This window comes from Ursus arctos, unplaced genomic scaffold (genome assembly GCF_023065955.2).
Source record: "Ursus arctos isolate Adak ecotype North America unplaced genomic scaffold, UrsArc2.0 scaffold_27, whole genome shotgun sequence".
Classification (NCBI taxonomy): Eukaryota; Metazoa; Chordata; class Mammalia; order Carnivora; family Ursidae; genus Ursus; species Ursus arctos.
The window spans coordinates 2,654,997-2,680,518 of record NW_026622952.1 but is presented as its reverse complement, the minus strand read 5'-3'; the positions used below and the strand labels follow the sequence as shown (position 1 = coordinate 2,680,518).

Sequence of the window (25,522 nt, the reverse complement as noted above, 5' to 3'; positions counted from 1 at the left end):
TTTTGGAGGGTCCCAAGGTACTAAAACAAAAAGAGATGCCAAAGCAGGGTTACCAAAGTTGTGGTAGATTTTAAAGCCTCGCAACTAATAAATTAACACATTTCATAATGAACATGCAATGCACCATAATTATGCTATTCAAAAGCCAAAGAGAGCCTTTATATACAAATATCAATTCATACTGCGACATATCCTCCTGATGTGATATGGCAACAGGACCTAGATTTAAAGATACGTGCTGAACATCATTCTCTTTCGATCCTGTCTGCTATAGCTCAGATTGAAATGATAAACTCATTAGCAGACAACAGCAGAAGTTTACATCTGAGACCCTTACAATCAGGAGACGTGGGCCCACATGATGCTCCGGCTTAAGTTCCTTCCCTTCACCCCACTCTTGCTCACCCCTCCCCCACCCTACCCCTATCGACCTCCTGGCCTCGACAACTCCAGACTCACCCCAAGTCTCCTCTGCGAGTCCAATCCCGGGACCACACAAAGACACGTCCACAGTCCAGGAGTGGGGCCTTGTCCCGCCGTGCAAGGGGGCCTGAGCGCTCTCCAGGGAGCCCTACCTGGTCTGGAAAGACGGCCGGGCACTGCTGCACAGCAGAGCGGTGAAGGCCACCTTCCACTCCTCTGCTCGCTTGCTTTGTTCTCTGCTGTCTTCCTCTTGGCTCCTTGAGGCCTTGTGCAAACACTGTTGTTTCAAATGGCTAAAACCACTTGACACTTAGTGCAGCAGAGACCCTGCAAGGAACTAACTACATGCTCTGTGGTGGAATTCACTGCACCAAAAAATTAGATCGTTCCACTGCCTGCCTCTGAATCTCTACTGCTCTGCCAATGATTAGACAGAAAGAAATATCAGACTTTCTTAAGACGCCCCCAAAGGACAGTCGGAGAGTATATTGGTCACCTGAACCGTGCCTATGACCAACCCAACATCGAAGCAAGCAGAGACGAATACATTAATCCGCTCATTCAGCCAATCATCCCATACACGTTCACTGCACACCCATTATGGGCCAGGTGCCGGGGATACAGCCAGGAATAGGGCGCGAGCGCTTCCTTCAGTAAAAGCAGAGGATGAAGCAGGGGGACAGCAGCAGGGACAAGGAGAGAGCTCCATAAGCACTGTGCCAGGGTATAACAGGTGGGGCACGTAGCAGGATCAGCGTTACCCCTTAAAGCAGGGCTGAACTGCCAGCCCCTCCTCTTCCTAGCTAGCTCCCTCACGCCTTCCTGTCTCCTCCTTTATTTAATTCTGACCCTCCTCCCATGCTGGGCCTCACTTTCTCTCCAACCTCCCTGTCTTCCTCTCCTAACCTCAAACCCTAGGTAAACACAAAAAGCACACATATTCCTGTGCCCAAGGCGTCCTCAGCCTTAGAAAGCTTTCATTCTTCATGCAAATGCCTGCTTTACACATGCTTTGCCATTTATTTATTTCCATCCCAACCTTCAGAAGCAGGGGGACTTATCAGTAAATGTCATAAATTTCAGATTTTTTTTCCTTTAAAGCTGCAGCTCCAACAGCCAGCATCTGACAAGGACGCGTGCTACACAAACAGAAAACTGAATGAAGCCCCAGACGAACGCAGGCATTTTTAGAGCTCCAGAGTTTTAGTTCAATTCCCTGTGTCGAGGTGGTTTCTATCTGTGTCAGTCAGTGCGTCACAACACCAGCCTCCATCCCCCGTTGCACAGCACCCCTTAGCAAGCGCCTTCCCACACAATATCATCAACCATAAAAACTGCAACCAGTGTTGAAGTTACAACCACGATTCTTTCTACAAATGGGGAGGGATTCGGTTCTGCTCAGTCAGTCCCCGCTAAGTAGGTTACCCATGGGACAAACACCTTTCCTTTCCGTAAATTCAGAATGCCCTTGGCTCAGCTATATATTCCTATGAATTACCAATTCACTGAAATAAAATGTTCGCTTGCATCTGTGAAGTTCTTTCTTTGTGCTGATGACAGGGATGGCTCCACGGCAGCCCCGCAGTCTGTGGTGCCCAACGGTAAAGTCCTCACCTGCTTGATTTTAATCACCTTTCCCTTCAAACATTCCTTCATTGGCCCAGGTTAGACTTCACCTTATATGAACCTTCAACCCCGGCCATCTGCTTCCCCAGCCCCTACAGAAGCTTCCTCTGCTTCCTCTAAATAGCTCTTTCTGCATGGCTCTGCTTCCCTCACCTTTCCCTCCAGGGCCCTCCACCTTCTTGTGATTTTGCATTTTGCTATAAATTTTAACTCTAGTCTCTGAGATGGCCCTCAAGACCATGCCCATAACTAAGAGACCTCACAATCTTTACGGAATACAAAGCACTCCACACCTCACCCCATACCATATCTTCCTTGCCCCAAGAATCAGCTCTGCGAGTTTATGGCACCACTATCCCTTTGACTTAAGATTTCCCTATGATTGTTGTATCAGTCCTAGCACCCAGGGTACTCCATACAATAATGAATATTTGTATGGGAGATTTCTGAATGCTCACTGACGCAGTATGCTATGACCAGCTAGAAAACAAAATAACACAACTCAGGGGGAGGGAAATCTATTTTCATCTAGCACTCAAATGGACATAAAGTTCATAAGAATGTAAAGATTAAGACCAAAGAAGTAAAAAGAATATTGAGATAGCCACTCTGATGTGTGCGTATTACATGCAGTCGGGATACAGAGTTATATTGAAGGGTGCTTCATACGATGGAAAGAAACCAAAGAAGAGAAGAAGGGAGAGTTCTGTTTTGACTATTGCTCAAAAAAATTATTTAAGGTACCGGGAGCATCAAAGAAGAAGTTCCAGCGCAAGAAGTGGGATAAAAACACTGAGTGAGCAGTTTGGGAGAGGATCGGCTTGGCTCCTAAAGCAATAGGGAGGAATGGAAATAGAGAGCATGCTTTCTTAACAAGAAGTTTACATCCATGCCAAGAAAGTGGGTGAACGCTGTCAGATATAACCAGACTTCCCCCTGCCTGACTCACAGGATGGGCTCTGGGATCTCAGACCCTAGCAGAAGGACTTGAGAGTCTCTCAGTGGCACCAGCCCAAACTCTGACTCACCACAGGTTTGGGGAAGGCCTCCTTCTCGGTCCTGCTAAAGGGGTGGTGCCTTTGGGAAACTACTATTTACACACACCATGGAAATCCCTTGAGGGAGGAGGGGCTGGCTCTAGAAGGGGTGCAGGAAAACCTAGAGTGGGCTGGCTAATTCAGTTACAGTCAGAGAACATCGCTACCCCTGTGTCTCATCTCTAGGAAAAGGCTGGATGTTGGTCCTGCTGACCAGCTGCTAAGTGGAGTGTGACCCACAAGCTGTCTCTTCTCTACACTCTGCTGTCAACCAAGGCTCCAAACTTCTTTCTCAGAGTGAGACTGTTTCAGGGGGGAAAAAAAAACCCCAAAACCAAAAATGTTTCCTTCTCAATCAAGACCAATGCCTCTGCCTGGAACCCTGAGGGGTCCCATTCCCTGGTGAGTAAGCTTGCAGGCTGTGACCCCACACGGACTTCTTCAGGTTAAAATGGCTCTCCTGACGCTGGAGTTCAGCCCTACCGCCACTTTCCAGAACTGCATCCATGTACTCCTGCCCGCTTCCATGGTGGTGGTTGAAGGGTGGGGGCTCTAAAACACCTCTCAGCTGGAGCCCTCTGCCCAATTAAGTACACCCTCCCTTCACAACGAAAGGTATTTCAGACTAAGAGGTGTTTCTCACCAAAGGTGTTTCTAAGGGTGCTTTGAGTCAGGGGTAGGGAGACCCCAGACCCAGAAGGGAAGTGCTCAACACACCAACAGCTGCTCTAAGGGTCTGGGTCGTGGGGTGGGGCAGGGAAATATCTTGTCTCGGCACTTCTCCACGAAAAAGGCAGACCTGTTCTCTGACCAGGCCCTTGGGCCAAGCTGGACAGCACCCGTGTCTGGCTTCCAAAGGAACTTCCCCTCCTGGCCATCAGTCGCTCATCTTGAGTGACCCGAACATAGGATGCTGCCAAATGCCCCCGGGGCATGCCTTTCTGCCGCTGGACTCAGAGGGTTAGGAGCCCCGCGCTCCCGGGCTCGAGAAGTGTCGAGGAAGGACAGGAGAACCCCTGGTTCAGAGACTTGGGAACGAAGCTCTCCTTGTGGGAGCGTGGGTCACCCGGCGAGGCGCCGAGCAGAGCAGCCTCGGGAACCCGGAGCCGCATTTCCCCAAACCAGCTTCCTTGCAAAGCCAGGAGAGGCGGCGAGCCGGAGCGGAGCAGCCCATCACCCTCGCGGGCCGCCGGGAAGCCGGAAAAGTTGCTCCCAGAGCGGCGCGGGCCTGCCGGCATCTGTCCAAGGTGCTGAAAGGTCTCCGAGGCCGGCGGGCGGGCCGGCTTCTGCGCGCCCTCAGCCTCCTGGCCGCCCTCTCTGCCCTTCCAGCCTCTTGCCCTGTCTTCTGCCCCGCCGCACCGAAGCCTCTTACCTCCTCCTCTCCCACCCGGCGCCCTCCACTCTCGAGCGGCATCAACTCCGCCGGCGCCCGGGTCCCCGCGCCCCCACCTCGTTCTTAGGTCCGCCGATCCCCTTCCCCCAGCGGCCACCTCCAGGGCGCCTCTGGCGCCGGGCTGTCGCCGCCGCCCCCCTCTTACCTTCTTCTTTCGGTCACGGGAGCGGTTCCTCCGCTTCCTGTTGGATTCCTCCTTCTCCTTCTGCTCCTGGAGGGCCTGCGCCTCGATGTCTTTGATTTTCTTCAGCTGTTTGGCCGCTTGAGCCATGGCTGGTCACGGTGCTCCGGTCCCCGCCTCCCGGACCCCTCACACTTGGCAATCCAGGTGGCGACACCCTCCCGAGGAGGAAAAAAAAATGAGTCTCTGCTCCGCTGAGGGGGGAGCTTCTTTCCCCACCGCGGGAAGGATGCGGCCGGGTCGGTGGGGGAGGCGGCTGCGAGACGCTCGGAGGGCGAGGCGCGCCGCGGCTGCCCGGCGGCCCCCGGATGGCGCCTCCCGCCGTGGCCGGAGCTCGCTCGCCAGCGCCCGGGACAGGCTCTGGGCTCGGCCCCGCCGCCTCCCTCCCTCCGTCCCTCCCTCCCTCTCCTGCGGCGGCGGCGGCGGCGGCGCGGGGGGCGGGGGCGGGGAGGCGGCTCGTACTGCGGCTAGCGGCGAGCGGGCCGGGGAGGAGGCGGACTCCAGCAGTTAACGCAGGAGGGCGCGGGGGCCGCTCGCGGCCGGGGGGCCCGGCCGGCCCGACGAGGCTGGGCGCACTTGGCGCCCGCGCTGGTGCATTGCGAGCGGCCGGCTACAGGCGGGCGGGCCGGCCGGGCTTCCACCACTGCAGTGCCGCCGCCGCGGCCGCCAGACGCACGGGCCCCCGTGCCGTCGGGTCTCAGGGAACAAAGCCAGCCGCTCTACCCCGAGCTATTGGGGCGCCGCGGGGGACCCTACTGCGGGCGGCCTCACCGCGCCGGGGAGCGAGGGGAGGCTGCGGCGGGCTGCGGGCCCCGCGCCGAGGCGACCCCGCAGACCAGCGCGCCTGGAGGCGGCGGCGGAAGAGACAGCACCGTGGGGCGCTGCGGCCCGGACCTCGCGGCAGGGGTGGGGGCTGGGGCCCGGCGGGGGCCGGGCCTCGGGGCGCCCCCCCGCGGCGGCCGCTGCGGGGCCGGGACACGATAGAGCAGAGCCTCCGCTGTGGTCCCGGGGAGGTCGTCCGCCGCCGAGGGGCGCGCGCGGCGCCAAGGCTCCCCAGGGAAGAGCCCGTTTCCCCTGTCGCTCTCTTAGTTTGATTTGCCCCTTTCAGACCGTGTGGGCCTTTCATTTGCATACTTGCCAATTATAGCTAGAAAACGTGTCCAAGATGAAGTGAGCAGTTTTCCCTTGAGTTCCCTTTTGACGGGCGTGGAACTAGGTTTTTGCACCAGGGACCGCCCACCCCCCATTCTCAGCACTCTCACACACACTCCCTTTCTTGGCAACGCCGCCTTTCCCCGTGTTCAGCTGTAAAGAACCACACACCTGGCTGTTTAGGTCACGCAGCCGCAAATGCAGGCTGCAGGAGGAGGAGGGGCCTTAAGCTCACCTACCCCCTCCTTCGGGCGACAGGCGACAGGCGGGAAAACTGCGGCGCAACTTGGGAACCACTGCCCCTTCAGTCTGGTGCCTCTCCCAGCCTACTTCTTCCCATCAGGTGGGACGGAGCTCCTGGCCCAAATAAGGGTAAAGGTGGATTTGTAGAAAATAATATTTAGGAATTGGTGAAGTTAGATGAAATAGTCTGCTTCCTTCGGCCCTAAACTGAGGGCTTGATGCAGACATTTAACCAAGCACAGAGCAGAGCCTGGCGTGTGGGAATCTCTTCTGTACTATGGCAAAATGCCTCTCAAAGGGCTCTGAGCTGTGCCACCCCTGTACGGTATAAACTTGGGGAGTGGTCCAATCACCCCACTTGCTCTCTAGACTCCATGCTTTTTCCCTTACTGGAACCTTACCTCCCTATGCCTCCCCATGCCCCCTCCATGTCCCTATTCCTCCACCACCACCACCACCACCCCCGCCCCCGTCACCACGCCCCTTATCCCTGCCTACTCCCTCCCCCATCCTCTCTACCTAGATGCCAGTCAGTAATTAAGTGGCTGGGTGAACCTTTGCTTTGACCATTGCCCTTCCCCAGGGCTGGGTTCTGGACCCTCTTCTCCTCTCTCTCTAGATCAGCATTGCCTAAATGAAGCTTAATGGGAGCCACAAATCCCAATCCCTTGTGTAATTTAAATTTTCAAGAAGCCACATCTAGAAAAGTTAAAAAGAAACTGGTAAAATTAATTTTAATGATTTATTTTATTCAGTGTATCCAAAGTGTTATCATTTCAACATACAAATGATGTAAAATTATTAATGAGATACCTCACATTCTTTTATACTTCAAAATTCAGTGTGTATTTTATATTTAGAGTATATCTCAGTTCAGACGAGCCACATGTCAGTTGTTTAAGAGGTGCATGTGACTCATGCTTACTGTGTCGGACAGAGCAGCTCTAGACGGTCTCCCCAGGCCAGCTCCCCCATGACCATGGCTATCATCAGCCTGCCAAGGAGACACACATTGCATCTCCGGCACAGACCTCTCCTCTGAGTGCCAGGCCCACGCACCTGTGACCCGAGGCCTCCTACCTATCAGCACCTGCATCCCTGCTTGCCTCCCACCCGTGCATCCCTCACAACGCAGTGACACTCATCTTCTCAAAATACAGATCTGATCATTGTCACCTCTCAGCTTACCATCCTTCTTTTTGGCTTCTAGGACAAAGATCAGAATCTTCTACCTGGCGCACGAGGCCCCGAATGACCAGGCTCTTCCTACCACCGGCTGGTCTTAGCTCAGGTGTGCCCTGGTACAGTGCTCCAGCCTCCACTCGTCGGTGCTGTCCCTCCATGGGGCCTCTGTCCTTGCTGCCCCTGCCCAGACTGCTCTGTCCTATTCTAACTGTCCCCTCAACCAGGCCCTGGTCTGGCTAAGCCCAACTCACTTACCCACACCAAGGTGGTCTTCACTGTGTCGGGGAGGCCCTTCTGGAGCCCCCGGCTAGCTCTACCATCTCATCATAACACCATCTGTGCCTCCTTCAGAACACCTGCCGTAAGTATACCTGTACGTTGGTGTGACGGCTTTGATTGATGCGCGTCTCCGCCAGTAGACTTTAAGCTCTGTAAGGGAAGGTGCCGTGTCTGGTTTGGCTCACCCTTGTACCCTCAGTACCTTCCATGGGGCCTGGCACATAGTAGGGGCTCAATAAACGTGTGTGGAGGCATCAACGAGCCTAGCGTGTACTGGCTTAAGGAGTAGCAGTAAGACTAGCTGACACTTAGCACTTCCACTGCACCGGGCATTGTCACCGCTTTACAGATGGGGGGAACGGGGCACAGGGAGTGGAGTCACTTACTCAAGGTCTCAGCTCCTCAGTAGTGGAGCCAGGATTTGGCCCTAACTGACTGGCCCCAGAGCACATACTCTTAACCATGAGGCTGCACTCAATTACTCAATCTCCTTATCTATAAACAAGGACACTGCTAATACCTCCCTGGAAGCACGGTTGGGAGGAAGCAGGGAGAAAGCAAATGTGAAATGATTCAGTAAAACGAAGTGCCCTATGGAGCTTCAGTTTCCTCTTTTTTTTTAAATTACAGTTGACACACAATGTTACATTGGTTTCAGGTGTACGACGTAGGGATTCAGCAACTCCCTACGTTATGCTGAGCTCCCCACAGGTGTAGCCACCATCTGTCACACACAACGCTTTCCAATACCATTGGCTATCCTCCCGGCACCGGGCCTTTCATCCCCGCGCCTCACTCATTCGTACCTGGAAGCCTGTACCTCCCACTGCCCTGCACCCGTTTTGCCCATCCCCCCACTCTGCAACCAGAGTTTGTTCTCTGCATTTATGAGTCTGTTTCTGTTTGTTTATTCCTTTGTTTTTATTTTTTTAGTCCACAAATCATATGGTATTTGTCTTTCTCAGTCTGACTTATTTCTCGCATCATGACACCTCCGAGTCCAACCGTGTTGTTACAAACAGCAAGATCTCATTCTTCTTTACGGCTAATATCCCCTTGTATGTATACACCACGTCTTCTTTATCCATTCATCGGTGGAGGGACACTTGGACTGCTTCCATATCTTGGCTATTGTAAATAATAAACAATAAACATGGGGGTGCAGATATCTTTTCAAATTAGTGTTTTCATTTTCTTTGGGTAAATACTCAGTAGTGAGATTACTAGATTATATGGTATTTTTATTTTTAATTTTTTTGTGAGCTTTAGTTTCTTAAGGAAAGGAGTACAGAGATTGGACAAATTGGTGTCCAAGGTAGCTTTCAGATCCAGAGTCCTGATTTCTCTAATATATCAAAATCTTCATAGGAAACTTTTGAAGATAAAAAAAAAATTCTGAGACACGGAGTGGAAACGCTATCATTAATGAGCAGTGGGCAGTGAGTACAGAGGCCCTGCCCCAGATCACCCTTCATGGTGACAGCTCTGACCTTGTACTTCTGAAAACCCCATAAGGGGAAAGATGAAAGTCCTTCCGTGTCAGGGTTCTCTTGCAGGGTGGTCCCCCTGGATCGTATCATATATTAGGAAATCTGCAAGCTGAGAAGGAGAAAATGGAATCGTGCTGTGTGAAGGCGTTTGCTCCCACGGGCTGATCTGGAGGAGGGCAGCGAGGTGAGGGGCCGCTGCGTCCCTACAGCAGGTGAGGACCCAGGAGAGCACATCAGAGCAGCTGGAGGGTCTTCCTTCCTCCTGGTCCGAGGACAGACAACGCTGGGCTTCTATGGAGTTCCAGAGCTCCTCATGTCTCAGACAATAATAATAATGATGGTTTATTTACCGACAGTTCACTGTGCCCTGGGCACTGCTGCTCATTTACATAACGTTTCTCTCTCATCACGAGCCTTGGTGCTCCTACTTCCCAGAGGAGGCAGCTGAGGCCCAGTGTGTTTACCTGGCTTCCCTGAGGTCACACATCTAATAGGGTAGAGTCAGTGTTCGGCCCCAAGCTGCCTGACTCCAAGGCCAACCTTAAGGAAACCATCAGGTGACTGGTTTTGCCAGTGACTCAGCGGTTCGCCTGCAGTGCAGAAGTAATAGTAATTATGTGAGTTAGGCGCATTCAATAATATCCCCAGGCTGCCAACCAAAGGGCCAGCCTAGTCCTCTGATGGTGTAGAAACAAAACCCACGGCGCTCTGGGCAGCATCCAGAGACCGCCCCTCTGTGGTCACCGAGGGCCACCTCCTCCACTGCCACAGACACATCTGTTGACCAGATGGATGTGTCAGAGCCGTGACCCCTCCTCGGGCTCTTCCTGCCTTTTCTTCTCGCCCCCCAGCGTCCTGCGTGCACTCACGCTGAGGACCGGATGCTCGCTCAGATGTACAGGAAAGTGGCCGTGGGCAGTGGGGTCTCTGTGGGGCTCCGGAGCGGCCGTGGGAAGCAAGGAGAAACCCCAGCACGGGGACGGCCCCTAGAAGCCCCTCTTCTTCCTTTCTCCCTGGTGACAATTATTACTCACTTTAGCTGTTAAGTAAAAGGCAAAGAGATCCATATTTATAGTTTTGCTTTCTTCCCTAAGATTTCCAACTGGTTCGCTCAACCCCATTCTGTTATGATGCTTTTATGCAACTAGACTGATTTGTGTTCTTAAAAGAAACATTATTAATAATTAATAAAGCTTCCCAAGATAAAAGCTGCCTCCTGCACTAAATAATATAAATAGCTAAAATACATTGAATGTACCAGACATTCTTCTGAGCATATTTAACCCCAACAGCAACCTCAGAGCTGGGCGCCATCAGCATGGTCAACATCTTACGGATGAGGATAATGAGGTGCTGACAGAAAAACATACCTTCTTTAGGACGATATGGCCGATAAGCCACAGGGTGTAGGATTGAACCAAAAAGTCGATCTTCAGAGTCTGTGCTCTTACTACAATGTTAGAGTTCATACCCAGATTGAGTTTGGGCCCTTAATCCCTTTTAGGAAAGATGGAGCCAACAAGTGTCCACCCACCCCTGAGCCATCTGAGGACAGAGGCTGTTCCACTCACCCGTGGGGCCTGACTGTCCAGCACAGTGTCACACCTTGCGGGTGTTCAATTTGAGTTGGAGCCAGGAAAGGTCAGGGTTAAGGTTAGCATCAACTAGGCATGGGTGTTGTGGGTGGAACAGAAAGACGAATGGAAGGTAAGAAAGTCTCAGGATCCGAAGGAATTGCCTTGCCATCGCCCGACCAGTGGGAGGGAGAACTGGGTTCTTCTGCCTACACTCAGGGTCCCAGGCCAGGTCACGCCCCACACAGCCTGCCCCACCTGGAGCCCAAACCACGTGCCCAGAGTGTGTACACACTGGCCTCTGCTCTGCCCTCTGTCGAGACACAGAGAGATCATTTAAACCCTTCTTCTGTGTGAATCCCTTCAAATACTTGAGGAGACCTTTTGCTTCTCCCTTTTAATATTTGTCCAAAATAATGTCAGGAGTTCACAGCAAAGGTGAATATTGAGCCCAAGAATTCTTATTTCCTGTCCAAGGTTTACAAATAAAAGCAACATATTGTTTCAATCATTGGATTTTCAAGGGTGGAATTTGAAGACATAAAAGAGCCTATAAGCCAGGGTACCTGGGGGGCTCAGTCCGTTACACGCCCGTTCTGGTTTTCAGCTCAGGTCAGGATCCCAGGGTTGTGAGATCGAGCCCCTCCAGGCTCCACAGGTGTGGAGCCTGCCCCTCCCCCACCTCCCTCTCCAAAAAAAAAAAAAAAGCTTATGAGCCAAGGTGTTCAGAGAAAACAGAAAAATAAGAACATGTTTTACATTTGGATCTTGGAAAATGCTGGAATAAAATTAATGTATACACTCAGCCTGAACTGGGAGTTCAGAGTCCTTCAGTGACCCCATGTGCGCGTCTACACCTCGAAAACTGCCCCTCCTCTCTCCTCTGTCACTCTCCACAGAAGCCGTTGTCTCCACTTCACAGAAGAAACAGAGGCCGCCAGGCTGACCATCCTCAGCTTCCTACCCATCCTCACCATTCATACTCGTCTGCACCAACCCTCTTGAGAATGCTTTTTCTTTGGTTTATCCTCCGAAGCTCCTCCCCTCTCACCTCCTCAGAAAATATGGCCATGAATTATCCCTTCCTTCCCACATCTCCATTGTGTGTCTCTCCACCAGCTCTTCCCACTCAGCCTGTGCACTCCCCACAAGCCATGACTACCAGATGACCCTCTCTCTTCCCTCCACAGCCAAGACACCAGGAGCCATCAGTGCCTCCTCCCCATTCACCCCTAACCCTCAATTCTGAGCCCACATTGCAGAACCCATAGTCATATTCCTGTCTTGAATTTAAGTCCCTGGAGCATTTGACCTAGTTGCATACTTCCTAGTTTCTGAGACCCTGTTCTCTTGTTCTCCTGTCTCCCGAAGATTCTTTTCAGGGATCATTAACAGCCACTTCCGGCCTGGCCCTTTTTCTGTTTATCAGTTCTCCCTCCATGGTCAGCCTTGGGTTCTACCAGTCCCCACCTGGCAATGACACTGAACCTCTAACCCCACTTCAACCCCCCCATGACCAAGATAAGCAGTGAACACAAGGCCTCCTAGTCAGAGCCAGACGTCCCAGTCACCACCCCTCCTGGCATCTCCATTCCTAGTTAATGGCATCACCATTCACCCATTCTCCAGAGCCGGAATCCCAGAAAGCTCCCCACTCCCTCTCCTTCACATGCCCATCCACAGTCCACTGGAGCCCAAAAACGAGTTCTAACTTTGAATGTGAATTCCCGTCACCTAGAGACCTTATAAAAATGCAGATTTGGGTTCAGTAGGTACAGCTGGTTTGCCACAGCGCCCCTCTTCCCTGTCCCACCCTGCCCACAACTTAGATGTACCCTGTGTGACACCACTCTCGTGGAGACAGGGAGCATTTTCAGCCCATGCTGTGCTCCCTCCTCCCTCTGCACCGCCCCCTCCAGAGTTAGGCACTCTTCGGACTTCTGTCACCTTAGACTAACTTTGCCCAGTTTAACTTCGTTGGGATGGAATCATACGACACGTAGCCTTTTCTACAGGGCCTCTTTCAGTCCTCATTAGGTCTATGAGATCATCCATGGTGTCGCACATTTCAGCAGTTTGCCCTTTTCCCTTACTGTGTGGCTTCCACGGTACGAATACACAGCAATCTACTCATCTGTTCTCACGTCGATGGACATGCGTCGTTTCCACTTTGAGGCCACCATGAATAAAGCATCCTCATCAGCACTCGGTATTGACATCAGTTTGGGCTTAGCCTTTCCAGTGAGGGAGCAGAGCACCTCCTCACACACCGTGGTGTTCTGAGGGCTGCTGGAACGGGGGGCTCGGACAACAGAAATGTATCGTCTAGTAGATCAGGGGCTGGAAGTCCAGGAGGGAGGTGTCCGCGGGTTTGGTTCCTTCTGCTGGCCGTGCAAGAGAACTGTTCCAGACGTCTCTCCTGGCTTCTTGTAGCTCAGGCACTCCTGAGCTTGGAGATGGCGATCTCCCTGTGTCTTCACCTTGTCTTCCCCCATGCTGTCTGTCCCTGTGCCCCAATTTCCCTTTTCATAGAGACACTAATCACATCAGATTAGGGCCCAACCTAATGACCTCATCTTTTTTTTACTGATAAATGTGCATATTGTTTGAGGGCTTTCATGTGGAAGGGAGAACAATTTCATTTAGAACAATTTAGAAGGCAGAACAGCAATCATGCCCCCCTCTTCTCCCTTTAGCCCCTTACCCATGCTCAGCCTTCACACACTAGATCAAATGTCATTTCTTGCCAGTAAGGCTTGCTTGCTTGCTTCTTTTTTAAAATTGAAATAGAGTTGACCTTACATGTATTAGTAGTTTCAGGTGTACAACATACTGATTGACAATCTATACCCTGCACATACTCACCATGATAAGTGTCGTCACCAGTCGTCACCATGCAGCGCGGTAACAATATTATTGACTCTATTTCCTATGCTGTACTTAGTAACTCGATCATTGGCAAAGACCCTTTTGCCAAACCGTATAGTCCCATATTACACACACAGATGAGTGACTGGTCCCAAGGTCACATTCACGAGTACTGAGGCTTAGGACTGCAACATCTTTTAGGGGACCCAATTCAACTCATTACAGTCACTTCCCTCCTTTATTAAAAACCTCTCAAAGCTTCCTTCCTATCACCTGCCGAATGAAGAAAAGGCTCCCCCAGGGTGATTTTTAGGGCTCCCCTTGGCTTGGTCCCTTCCGGCATTCAGTCCTCTCTCCCACATCCCTTCATTCCAGCCCCAGGAGAGGACAGTATCCTGCACCCTCACAGCACTAACTGGGTTCTCTCTGCCTGGATGGTCCGTCCTCCTCTCCTTTTCTGATGTCACTCCCGCCCACCATCCGTGCAATTCCAACCATCCATCCAGGTGTAGGCATGGAAGAGCCTTCCCAGACACACCAGTCGTCAGAAGCCATCAGGTTCCATGCACACTGCTGTTAGGACCTATTACAAAACTTAGTCGCTCCCTATTCATGTCCCCCCATCCTATTGGCCACTCTTGGTTCAGCTCAAGTACACCTTCGCCCCACCCCATTCACCCACAAAGCAAAGACTAACCACCTGCTGGGCACCAGGCACTGTGCAGAGCTGTGTTCACTGTCCCATTGGGTCCTCATCACCACCCCAGTTACAGGACACTGTGGTACAGAGCACAGGTAGGTGACTGGTCCCAGTGTCAGGATGCCTCCCTGGTGGTTTGTCTGTGTCACTACAAATCCTCTTGCATACAATTGCAGGGGATTCTGAGAGACTGATGTGAGAGAGGGGGGCAGACCCTGGGGACACAGCAGTCCCTGGTTGGTCGAGGGAGATGAGCCAGCAGAAGAGTGAGAAAGAATGGCCCCGAGGACCAGAGGAGACCCGATCACCAGACCTGGGCCCCGTGGCTCGATGGAAAGTGACCGACTTGGGGCTGCGAGTTAGAAGGGGCTCACGGGGCGCCTTATTCGTGCACACATCCCGAGCCCCTTGCGCAGTGTTAGGCCAAGAATATGTGTCAGTTAAGTGTCTGTTGAATGAAGGACAGATGAGGGAAGGAGCAAAGGAGGGAAAAAGAAGCTGCAGGCCCTTCATGGTCAAATCTGATTCAAAATAGGGCCCCAACCCTATTTTAAAATCTTTGCAGTTTTCCCACATACCTTGCACTGATTTTCAGCCTTTGCCGTCTGCCGCTCCTCTCCCCTTTACTCTCTGGACCTTCACCCCAGCCCACCCCTCACTCCCGTTTCAGAGCAGCTCTTGGTCGCACCTGATAGCGTCCAGCAGAGGTATTCCACCCTGCCACTCGCTCCGGCCCCCGCAAGCACGGAATGCCCTCGGCTCTCGGGGTACCTGCCGGCTGGCTCCCCTCTGACCTTTCCGGCTGCTCCCTCGCGCCTCTCTGCCTTTGCTAATTGGCAGCCCCGAGCTCTCTCCACTTCTCCCTCTGCCCGCACTCGGGTACCCAGTTGGCTTCACCGGCTTGGTTCCATGTGTCTGCCGATGGCTCCCACACATACTCCTTCAGGCTGCGCTGTCTCTTGAATGCAGGTCCAGCGTCCAGCTATGGAAGCACTGTCTTCTTTGGATTTCTACCAGTCTGCCCTACACCCAGCAGCTTCCAACCTGCCCAGCTCCCCACTCCTTGCTCCTCCCGCAGGCTCGCCTGTCCCACATAGCGGCGACTCCATTCCTCCAGATGCTCAGAACATAACACTGGCGTGCTCTTGACTCCTCTTTCTATACCATTGCACGTGTGATTCGTCAGCCGTTCCTACCAGCTCTGCCTTCAAAATACATCCGGAATGCCACGTTTTACCAGCCCGTCTGCCTCACCCTGGCTCAAGTCACTGCCGGTGCTCACCAAGCAGTCTCTCCCCTGCTTCCCCTGCTTCCTGACATCTCAAGTCAGCAGCCAGGATGCTTCTGTCAAAATACAGGTCAGACGATGTCACACTTCTCTGTTCGAAACCCTCCAACAGTTTCCCATCTCAGAGGAAAGGCCAACACTGCCCCCCTCCCACTTCCCCACACACCAGGTCCCCTCCCTGACCTCCCGCTAGTCTGTCCAGACACGCAGGGCATGTCGCCGCCCCAGGGCTTCTGTGTCTGCTGTCCACCTCATCCCCTAACCCCACCTGCTTGGCTCGTTCCCTCGCTCGCTTCTGATCTCTACCCACAAGTTACTTTTCCGGTGAGGTCTTTGTGTTAGCTTGGTCGGGCAGCCATATGAAAGCACCAAGACTGGGGCGCTCCAACCACAGAAATTTATTTTCTGGAGGTTGGACGTCCAAGAATAAGATGTCTGCAGGGCTGGCTTCTTCGGAGGCCTGGCTCCCGAGCTTGTAGATGACCATCGTCTCCGCAAGTCCTCCTGGGGTCTTCCCTCTGCCTGGGCCCTATCTCCTCTCCTTCCAGGTCACTAGTCCTAGGGGATCAGGACCGACCCTGATTATCTCATTATAACTCACTTACCCCTGGAAAGACCCAGTCTCCACACACAGTCACACTCTGAGGTGCTGAGGGTTAAAACCTCAATGTATGAACGGGCTGGTGGGGCAGAGGCGGGCGGGTGGGGCGGGGGGCAGGAAATTCAGCCTGAAACAGTCTTCCCCCACCGTTTCATCTACAATCCCATCCCCCGCCACCCCACACACTTCGTTTCTCCCTTTTCCTGTTTCTATTTTTCTCGCCAGCCCTTATCACGCTCTGTCACGATGTGTTGTCGCGATGTGTTCTCCTGTGTCACCCCCACTAGAGTGTAAGCCGCATGAGCGCAGCGGCTTTTGTCTGTTTTGTTCGCTGCATTACGGGCCGCGCCTCTCGCAGAGCCTGGCATAGAGCAAACACGATGCTAATATGACACAATTCACGTATATCGTTGATGTATCTTTAATTCATTAAAGCCACAGCTGTGTTCGCGAGGCCTCCAGGGCGTCCTGGTGCTCATACTTCTTTCTTTGATTATTTTTATTAAAGATTTTTAATGAGCTTTGAATGTGGGCTCATCATCTAAAACCTTTGCCATCATCACTCATGACACGCGTTTGCTCATTTATCAGCAGATTGTTTTCTCCCTGGTACCTTCCCCTTCATCCAACTATAAGAAGCCTTTTCGTTTCTTAACCTCTTTTTGGAACCAGAAAGCATGTAATTTTTTTCCCCCTTGCCCTTCCGTTTGGTATTTAAAAACACACTCTGAGAGGCATAAATGTAGTTGTTTTTTTTTCCTGCAGTGAATTTTCTGTAATTGTGGGCCCTGCTTTACAAAGACTCAAAGTACAAGAAGTTGAAGATGCCAAAAACATCGAGTAAAAGGAGGGGGCATAAAGGGAAGGACGATGGCTTTGCTAAAAGATCCTTTTTTTTTTTTTAAGATTTTACTTATTTATTGAGAGAGAGAAAAAGAGAGAATGAGAAGCAGACTCCTCGCTGAGGAAGGAGCGTGATGCAGGACTCAATCCCGGGAGCCGGAGATCATGACTTGAGCCGAAGGCAGACGCTTAACCAACTGAGCCACCCAAAGGTGCCCCACAAAGATCCTTTTTTTAAAAAAAAAAATTCTTTTCTTTTGAAGGATTCAGTGTGCATGTCCTTAATAATGGTTTTCCTCTGGTGCTTTCCACACGTGGCTAGACTTACACGTTTTCATTCGTACAGTACTAGTTCGAGCACTGGGTTTGAGCATTGACTTGGATAGAGCTGTCCCGGCATTTTTTGGGTAAAGGCCTTCTCTTGACCTTTTCATTTCTTCCTCCTAGAATTTCTAAATGGCCACCCTGGCCCCCCAGTGTTGGGATCAAGGGCTTGTGTAAGGACAGGGTGCAGGGCAGTGATGTGGGGTCGTGTGGAGGAGTCCAGGGAGGGAAACCGGCCACATGCGCCTCTGCTCCCAACTTGGTGTCCATCATGCCTTCCTCTGATTTCACCTGTAACCCAGGGGAAAGGCAGTCACAGAATGGGATTTCAAGATTTCAGAGACAGTCCCCCTCATCCATCAGGACTTCAAAGTCATGAAGGAGGGCGGCCTCCGGAACCCCTGACGGAATCATGGGATGTCAGAGCCAAAAGGCACCTCGACGATCCTCCCTCCCTCATCCTGCCAGGGGAGAAACTGAGGCACAGAGAGAGGGTGCGACTTGCCCAAGGCCACCCAGGGGTGCCTAGAGGGGCCAGGAGAGGCCAGGTTTCCCTGAGACATCCTGGGAGGGCGGCTCCCGAGACAGCGGTCCTCAAGGAAGGAGAGAGACGTCTGCCTCGGCTTGAGGGCCGCCAGGCACCTCTGGCTCGGCTGACGTGCACCTCGCCAAGTGCCCAGTGCAAGGCTCTCTGCCTGAAACAGAGAGCCACACAGGTTGTGGGAGGGCCTGGTCAGAGGCGCCGTGATGGCCCGGGCACGGGGGAGGGACGAGGAGGGACGGGACCTGCCACGAGCCCTTGCTGGGTGAGTGAGCAGACAGGAGCGTCCTGCCCGGCCATCGGCCATCGGGGCGGCGTCCCAAGGCGGAGCCAGTGACCCCTGTGACGGGGGCCTAGAGCCGGTGTGTTACATTAAGAACATGCGGATTACCAGCTGCTGACTGAGGGGCGCGAGCCACCCCCACGGTTTCTGAGCTCCAGCTTTGGGGAAGGGGGAACCCCGGACTTGTTTGGATTGAAGGCACAGTTTCAGTTCATGCACACAGGAAGTCAAGTCACAGATTTCCGACCTCCGGATCCCAGAAACCAGGTGGGGTGCATGGGCAACTCACAGCGGGAAGGCCAGCCCTCCACCCCAGGTCAGCAGCGAGCAGAGGACAGAGAGCAGGGAAGCAAACACCTACTACTAAATGAGGTGGTTGGGGCGAAAGTCACTAACTTTTCATGGACTCAACTCAGTGGTTATGGTAAAGGTGCCTCCAGAAAAGCAAAGGGGGAACTTGGGGTGAGAATCCTAAACCCAGGCTCCTATCCAAATGCCCACACTCTCAGGGCGCCTGGGTGGCTCAGTCAGTTAAGTATCGGACTCCTGGTTTCGGCTCAGTTCATGGTCTCCTGGGTTGGGGAGTCCTCTGCTTGGGATTCTCTCCCCCTCCCTCCTTCTCCCCCTCTCCTCCTCCCCCTGCCTGTGCTCTCTTTGCCCCTCTCCAAAATAAATAAATAAAATCTTAAAAAACACAATGTCCAGACTGTGCATGTTAGCAGGGTTATACTGTCAAATGTCAAGGCAGCAACTCAAAATAGCAGTTTTCTCATCACACTGCCCAGGAGTCAGCTCTGTGACTCACAGCCTCAGCAAGGGCAACGCAGCTCATCGTGTCCCTCTCGGCCAGTTACTGCTGTGCCTTCAGCCTCGTCCAGCGACAGGCAGAAAACTCAGTCCACATTTGTTGAGTGAATGAATAGGACATATTTCCATATACACAATCACACACAGCCTCAAAATGACAATAGGGTTGTGTGACCACAGGAGAGTCCCCCACCGTCTCCGGGCTTCAGCACCCTCATGTCTAAAACCAGACGCTCTGCAAGCTCCCTTCCACCTCGAATATTCTCAGATTCTATGAAGTTGTGCAAATTTCAAATCAATTTCCTGTCTACAGTAAGACCAAATGCAGACATCCACAGAGATACATATATCAGCATGAAGAGTTTCAAATGTGTCTGAACATAAGCTTCAGAGTGTTCTGTTGAACCTTTCAACTAGGCTTGATGTTGTGTCAAATCCAGCAAAAGGTGAAAGTCCCCCCGGAGTGACCAGGCAGCGCAGAGCAAGGACAGAGGTGTGGGAAGCCAGCCACCTCCTCAAAGGCATTTCGGAGGAAAGGGAGCAGGCAACAGAGTAGGGTGCAACAAAGAGAAAAGGAACAAGAGGAAAAACACAGGTGGGAAGGAGGAGAAGGAAAGCAGACGTGAAGGGCAGAGTGGTTTTCGGGGCCAGAGAATGTGAGCGATTTCACCGGCAGAGGTCACTTCGGTCCTCCTTAGGTGCCTACTGAGCCTATCCGGGGCACGGCCCGGGCAGAGGGCATCTCGCGGGCCGTGGGCACCCGCGCTCCAGCTGGCCCACTGAGCAGGGAAAACCTAGAGGCCACCGGAAAAAGTGAAAGCGGTATGAGTTAGCCCAGACCCGTGACAAAAGGTGGCCACACCGTGGAAAACTCTGCAGCCCTTTGAAAGAAGGAGGCCACCCCAGGTGGTGCAATACGCACACCAGCTCGCCAAGATACAGCAGGTGAAGACCAGGATGGTGAAGAACAGCCCTGAGGCGAGGCTTCCACCTGGGTAATAAAACAAGAGTAGAGCTATTCGATTGACCCGCACGCTTATTTGCAGACGAATTATCTATGCCTGGACACACAGAGAAGATGTCTGGGAAGACACAAGGGAATTCTTAACTAGGCTGCCATTGGGGAAGGGAATTGGGGAGGGGGGAGGGTTTTAGCTTCTCATGGTGTGCATATCCTTTTATGCAGTTTTAATTCTTCGGTGTGTGGATGTCTCACTTACTATTAATTACTAGTTAATTGCTACAAAGCCCAACATTTTTAGGCTCTTCCGTTGCTCTGGGTTTTCCCGGCATCTGCCTCCTGGAGTCTCAATCATCACCCAGCAGGACCCTGATGAACGGCTCATGTTGGTGCCAGTGTAAAGCTGGTTAAGATGGCTCCATTTCTTTCTCATGGTTCCATATTTACCCTTCCCCGTGAGCCTGTTGGTGGCTTCCCAGCTCTTCTCCTATCGGCCATTAAGCGCTGCCCTGCCGGGAGGCAGACCCACCTTCTTGCTGGCACACGGGTCCCCGCGACAGCCCCAGACCTGCCATCAGGGCAATCTCTCAGAAGACCTAGGAAGGAAAAATTGGTCCCAGCTCTACTTTGTTGGGTCTCTCCTTTCTGTCTCTCTCTCTTGTAATAACATATAGGGCATAATTTTGCCACGCTAAGCATTTTAAGTGTAAGGCATCAAGTGTTCTCACACTTGTGAAGCCACCTCCACCATCCATCTCCGGAACATTTTCATCTTACCGAACTGAAATTCACCCCCCACTGATCGCTAACTCTCCATCCCCGCTCCTCCCAGCCCCCGCGCGTTTCCACGTTACTCTGTCTCGACGAATTGGACTACCCGAGGTTCCTCATAGGCGTGGAATCATACCCTATTCGTCCCTTTGCGTCTGGCTGATTTCACCTTGCATAACGCCATCAAGTTTTATACTTATTGCACCATGTCAAAATTTTCTTCCTTTTTAAGGCTGAACAACATCACGTTGAATGTACGTAACCCACTTGTTTATCCGCTCACCCATCGGTGGACACTTCAGCGGCTTCTACTGTTTGACTATTGCGAATAACGCTGCTATGAACAGAAATGTACAGCTATCGCTTGTTTTGTTTTTCAATCAGATTTAATCAGATATAATCTATACACAACAAAATTTACCCATTTTACACACGCGGTTGGATCAGTATGGTCTAGATATGGAACATCTCCATCACCCGAAGAAGTCCCTTGTGACTCTGGGCGGTCAGTTCCTCCCTTCGCCCCGAGGCAACCACTGGTGTGCTTTCCGTCAGGAGAGGTTAGTTTTCTACTTTTATGTGTACGTAGAATGATACAAAAAGCACCCTTGGGAATCTGCTTTCTTGTGCTCGGCGTCGTGTTCAGAGATTCATCTATGTTGTCCATCATATGTCAGGAGATTGTCCCTTCATTGCCGAACAAGCAGGTTATACCACGTTTGTCCATCCCCTCAGTAGATGATGAATGCTGGGCTCATTTGTGATTCGGGCTGCTATGAATAGTTGTGTACAAATCTTTGGGTGGACAGATGCTTCCATTTCTCTTGGGTGAATACCCAGGAGTGGGCTCGCGGGGAGGTACGTGGTAAGTTTGCGTTTAACTTGATAAGAAACTGTCAAACTGTCCCTCAAAGCGGTTGTGCCATTTTCCACTCCCACTAGCAGTGTACCAGAGTTCAGATTTTTCCACGCCCTTATCAACAGGGAGGAAGGTCGGTCTTTTCCATTCCAGTTGTGTGAGGCGGTATCTCAGTGTGGTTTTAACCTACGTTTCCTCGATGACTAATAATGCTGACATCTATTCACACGTTATTGGTCATTCGTATATCTTCTTTGTTGAAGTGTCTGCTCCAGTCTCTTGCCTAGTTTTTAAAAATTGGGTTGTTTGTGTTATTGTATTGTAAGCATTATTTATAGATTCTGGCTGCAAGTCCTTTGTCAGATTGTGTACTGCAAATATGTGTATCTCCTGGCCTATGGCCAAATTTCTCATGTTTTAATGGTGAAGAGAAGATTTTTATTTTGATAAAATCCAATTCATCAATTATTTTATTTTATGGTTCATGTCGTTTTTTTGTATTCTAAAATTCATTCTTTGCATGCAACTGTAGTCCTTTCATTTTCACTAGTGTATAGAATTCCTTTGTCTGTGCATACTGCAAATTATTTGCCCATTTTATTGTTGAGGATATGTGGACTGTTTTCGGCCATTACAAATTTTGCTGCTGTGAATACTCTTGTACGTGTATCCCAGAGCGTATGTGCGTGATCCCGACGTTCCGGGATTGAGCCCCACATTGGGCTCCTCCGCTATGAGCCTGCTTCTTCCTCTCCCACTCCCCCTGCTTGTGTTCTCTCTCTCGCTGGCTATCTCTCTCTGTCAAATAAATAAATAAAATCTTTAAAAAAAAAAGAACTTATCAAACTCAACACCCAAAAAACAAATAATCCAGTTAAGAAATGGGCAGAAGACATGAATAGACATTTTTCCAAAGAAGACATACAAATGGCTAACAGACACATGAAAAGAAGCTCAACATCACTCATTATCTGGTAAATACAAGTCAAAACCAGGGTGAGATGCCACCTCACACCTGACAGAAATGCCAAAATTAACAACATGGGAAGCAGATGTTGGCCAGGATGTGGGAATACAAACTGGTGCAGCCACTCTGGAGAACAGTATGGAGGTTCCTCAAAAAGTTAAAAATAGAGCTACCCTATGATCCAGCAATTGCACTACTAGGTATTTACCCCAAAGGATACAAAAATACAGATTTGAAGGGGTACATGCACCCCAACATTTATAGCAGCAATGTCCACAATAGCCAAACTATGGAAAGAGCCCAGATGTCCATTGACAGATGAATGGATAAAGAAGCGGTGGTATATATATTGATGGAGGGAGATGGGTGGGGGATGGGCCAGATGGATGATTGGCATTAAGGAGAGCACTTGTGATGAGCACTGGGTGTTATATGTAAGTGATGAATCACTAAATTCTACTCTTAAAACTAGTATTACACTATATGTTAACTAACTAGAATTTAAATAAAAATTCAGAAAAAAACCCAAAACTAAACTAAATATTCTCTTATTATATGAGCCAACAATCACACTCCTTGGATTTACCCAAATGAATTGAAAACTTTGTCAAATCACTGTACTGTACATCTGAAACTAATATTACACTGTATGTTAACTAACAGGAATTTAAGTAAAAACTCAAAAAAACCCCAATTTATGTTGACACAAAAACCTACACATGGATGTTTATAATAGCTTTATTCATAACTGCCAAAACTTGGAAGCAACAGAGACGTCCTTCAGTAGGTGAATGGATAGACTGTGGTACATCCAGACAATGGAATATTATTCAACACTAAAAAGAACTTTCAAGCCATGAAAAGAGATGGAGAAAACTTCAATGTATATTAGTAAGTGAAAGGACCCCATATGAAGTGGCTATGTATTGTATGATTCTAACTATATGGCATTCTGGAAAAGGCAAAACTGTGGAGACAGTAAAAATATGAGTGGTTGGCAGGGATTAGGGGAGAGAGAAAATGAACAGGGAGAGCAGAGAGGATTTGTAGGGCAGTGAAACTATTATGTACAAAGGTGGAACGTGTCAAAACCCATAGGATGTATAACACCAAAGGCAACCCTAATGTAAACTACGAACTGTGGTGATTGTGATGTGTCAGTATAAGTTCATCTGTCGTAAAAAATGTACCGCTGTGGTAGAGGATGTCAGTAGGGGGAGGGGTATGCATGTGTGGGGACAGGGCTTGTATGGGAACTTTCGGTACCTTCAGCTCAATTTTACTGTGAACCTAAAACTGCTCTAATAAAGTTGATTAATTTTTAAAAATCTGCCAATATGACTACAGATTTTTTAAATTTATTGTAGTTCTGCCCTTTTTTGCTTTATATATTTTGGAATTGTTTGTAAGTGTATATGACTTCAGAATTTTTATATCTTACTGGTCAATTAAAACTTAACCATTAAGTAACCCTCTTTATCTTACTAATCCCTCTTCCTTAAATTCTATTTTGCCTCATTTTAATACAGCGATAGCAGCTTTCTTTGGGTTAGTAAGTTCCTGACATGTCTTTTTCTATTTTTCATTTAAAATTTTTTGGTATTCTTTCATTTTTTCTGTTTCTCTTATAAGCAGCATATTATGAAATTTTTAGTTCTTTTTCCTAACAATCTTTGTCTTCCTAATGGAATATTTAGTCCATTTAGAAATCATTTAATTGTGGACACATTTGGGTTTCAAGTCTATTTATTGTGGCTTTTCTACTTACTCTACTTGTCTGTATTTTTTCTCTCTTTTGTTCCCTTCTTGGGGATTTATTATTATTTTCTATCATCTCATTTTCCCCACATACTATTTTGGAAGTTATACACTCTGTTTCTATTCCTTTAGTAATTCCCCTGGAAATTAAAATACGCATCCTAAATTTATCGATAGCTAATATTAGGGCAATGTAAGGACATTAAATCATGTTAACTCAATTTACCCTCTCCTAACTCATAGGAAATTTTCATCTTGTATTTTAATTATATACATTTATCTGTGTGTATAATTGCTCAGATTTACCACATATTTTCCCAAATATTGGCTTAACATTAGAAAAGCAATCAACATTTGGGCACATTGACAGATTATAGGGGAAAAAAATCGTAAGAACCTCAATAGGTGTAGAAAAAGCTTTTAGTAAAATTCAGCATCCACTTACAATGAAACCATTAAAAAACTAGGAATTAAATGATTCTTTCTTCATCTATTAAGAGTATGCCTGCTTTTACCACTTCTCTTCAACATTGTGCTGAAGACCCAGGGCTGAAAAACGAAAAAAAGTATAAAAATTGGAAAAAAAAATAAAATTCACATTTTTAAAGATGATGTGAATGTGACCATATAGATAAATAAACCAAGAATCTGTAGGTAAATTATCAGAATTATTAAGTGAGTTAATAATGTTATAAGGATGCAAGTTCAAAATACAAAAATCACTGATAGTTCTGTACACCAAAATTAAACGGAAAATGAATTTTTTAAAAGTTTATTTTTTAGGGGAACCTGGATGGCTTTTGGTATTTTGGTCGGTCGAGCATGCTGCTCTTGGGTTCTGGCTCAGGTTGCGATCTCATGGGTCATGGCATTGAGCCCCAAGTTGGGTTCCGCACTCGGTGGAGAATCTGCTTGAAGATTCTCTCCCTCTTCCCTCCCCCTGCTCTTTCTCTCTCTAAAATGAATAAATCTTTTTAAAAAGTTAATATTTTTAATAGTTTCAAAAATGTTAAATACCCAAGAATAAAGTAACACAGCACAGAACCTCTGTGCAGAAATCAGTAAAAAAATTTTGATAGAAATTTAAAAACTCTTATATAAATATATCATATTCAATGAATGGGACTATCAATACTGTTAAGATGTCAATTTTTGCCAAATTTATTTTGAGGATCAATGCAATCACAATAAAGTGTCAATAAGATTGGGCACTTGGGTGGCTCAGTTGGTTAAGTGTCTGACTTCGGCTCAGGTCATGATCCTGGAGTCCTTGAATCGAGTGCTGTGTCAGAGTCTGCTTCTCCCTCTCGTCCTCCCCAGCTTGTACTCACTCTCTCTCTCTCTCTCAAATAGATGAATAAAATCTAT

General features: G+C 49.6%; 1 protein-coding gene across 4 annotated transcripts in view; it reads right to left on the bottom strand.

Moving 5' to 3' along the window:
- The window catches only part of ANK1 (ankyrin 1), a 210,984-nt gene extending 206,121 nt beyond the window's left edge, over positions 1 to 4,863 (bottom strand). For all 4 annotated transcript variants that reach the window (XM_057303493.1, XM_057303492.1, XM_057303494.1 and 1 more), the window contains exon 1: positions 4,625 to 4,863. In XM_057303493.1, the coding sequence (XP_057159476.1) occupies positions 4,625 to 4,750 (126 nt within the window). In that variant the 5' untranslated portion in view covers positions 4,751 to 4,863. The remainder of the gene's footprint in view (positions 1 to 4,624) is intronic.
- Between the last annotated feature and the right edge of the window lie 20,659 nt (positions 4,864 to 25,522).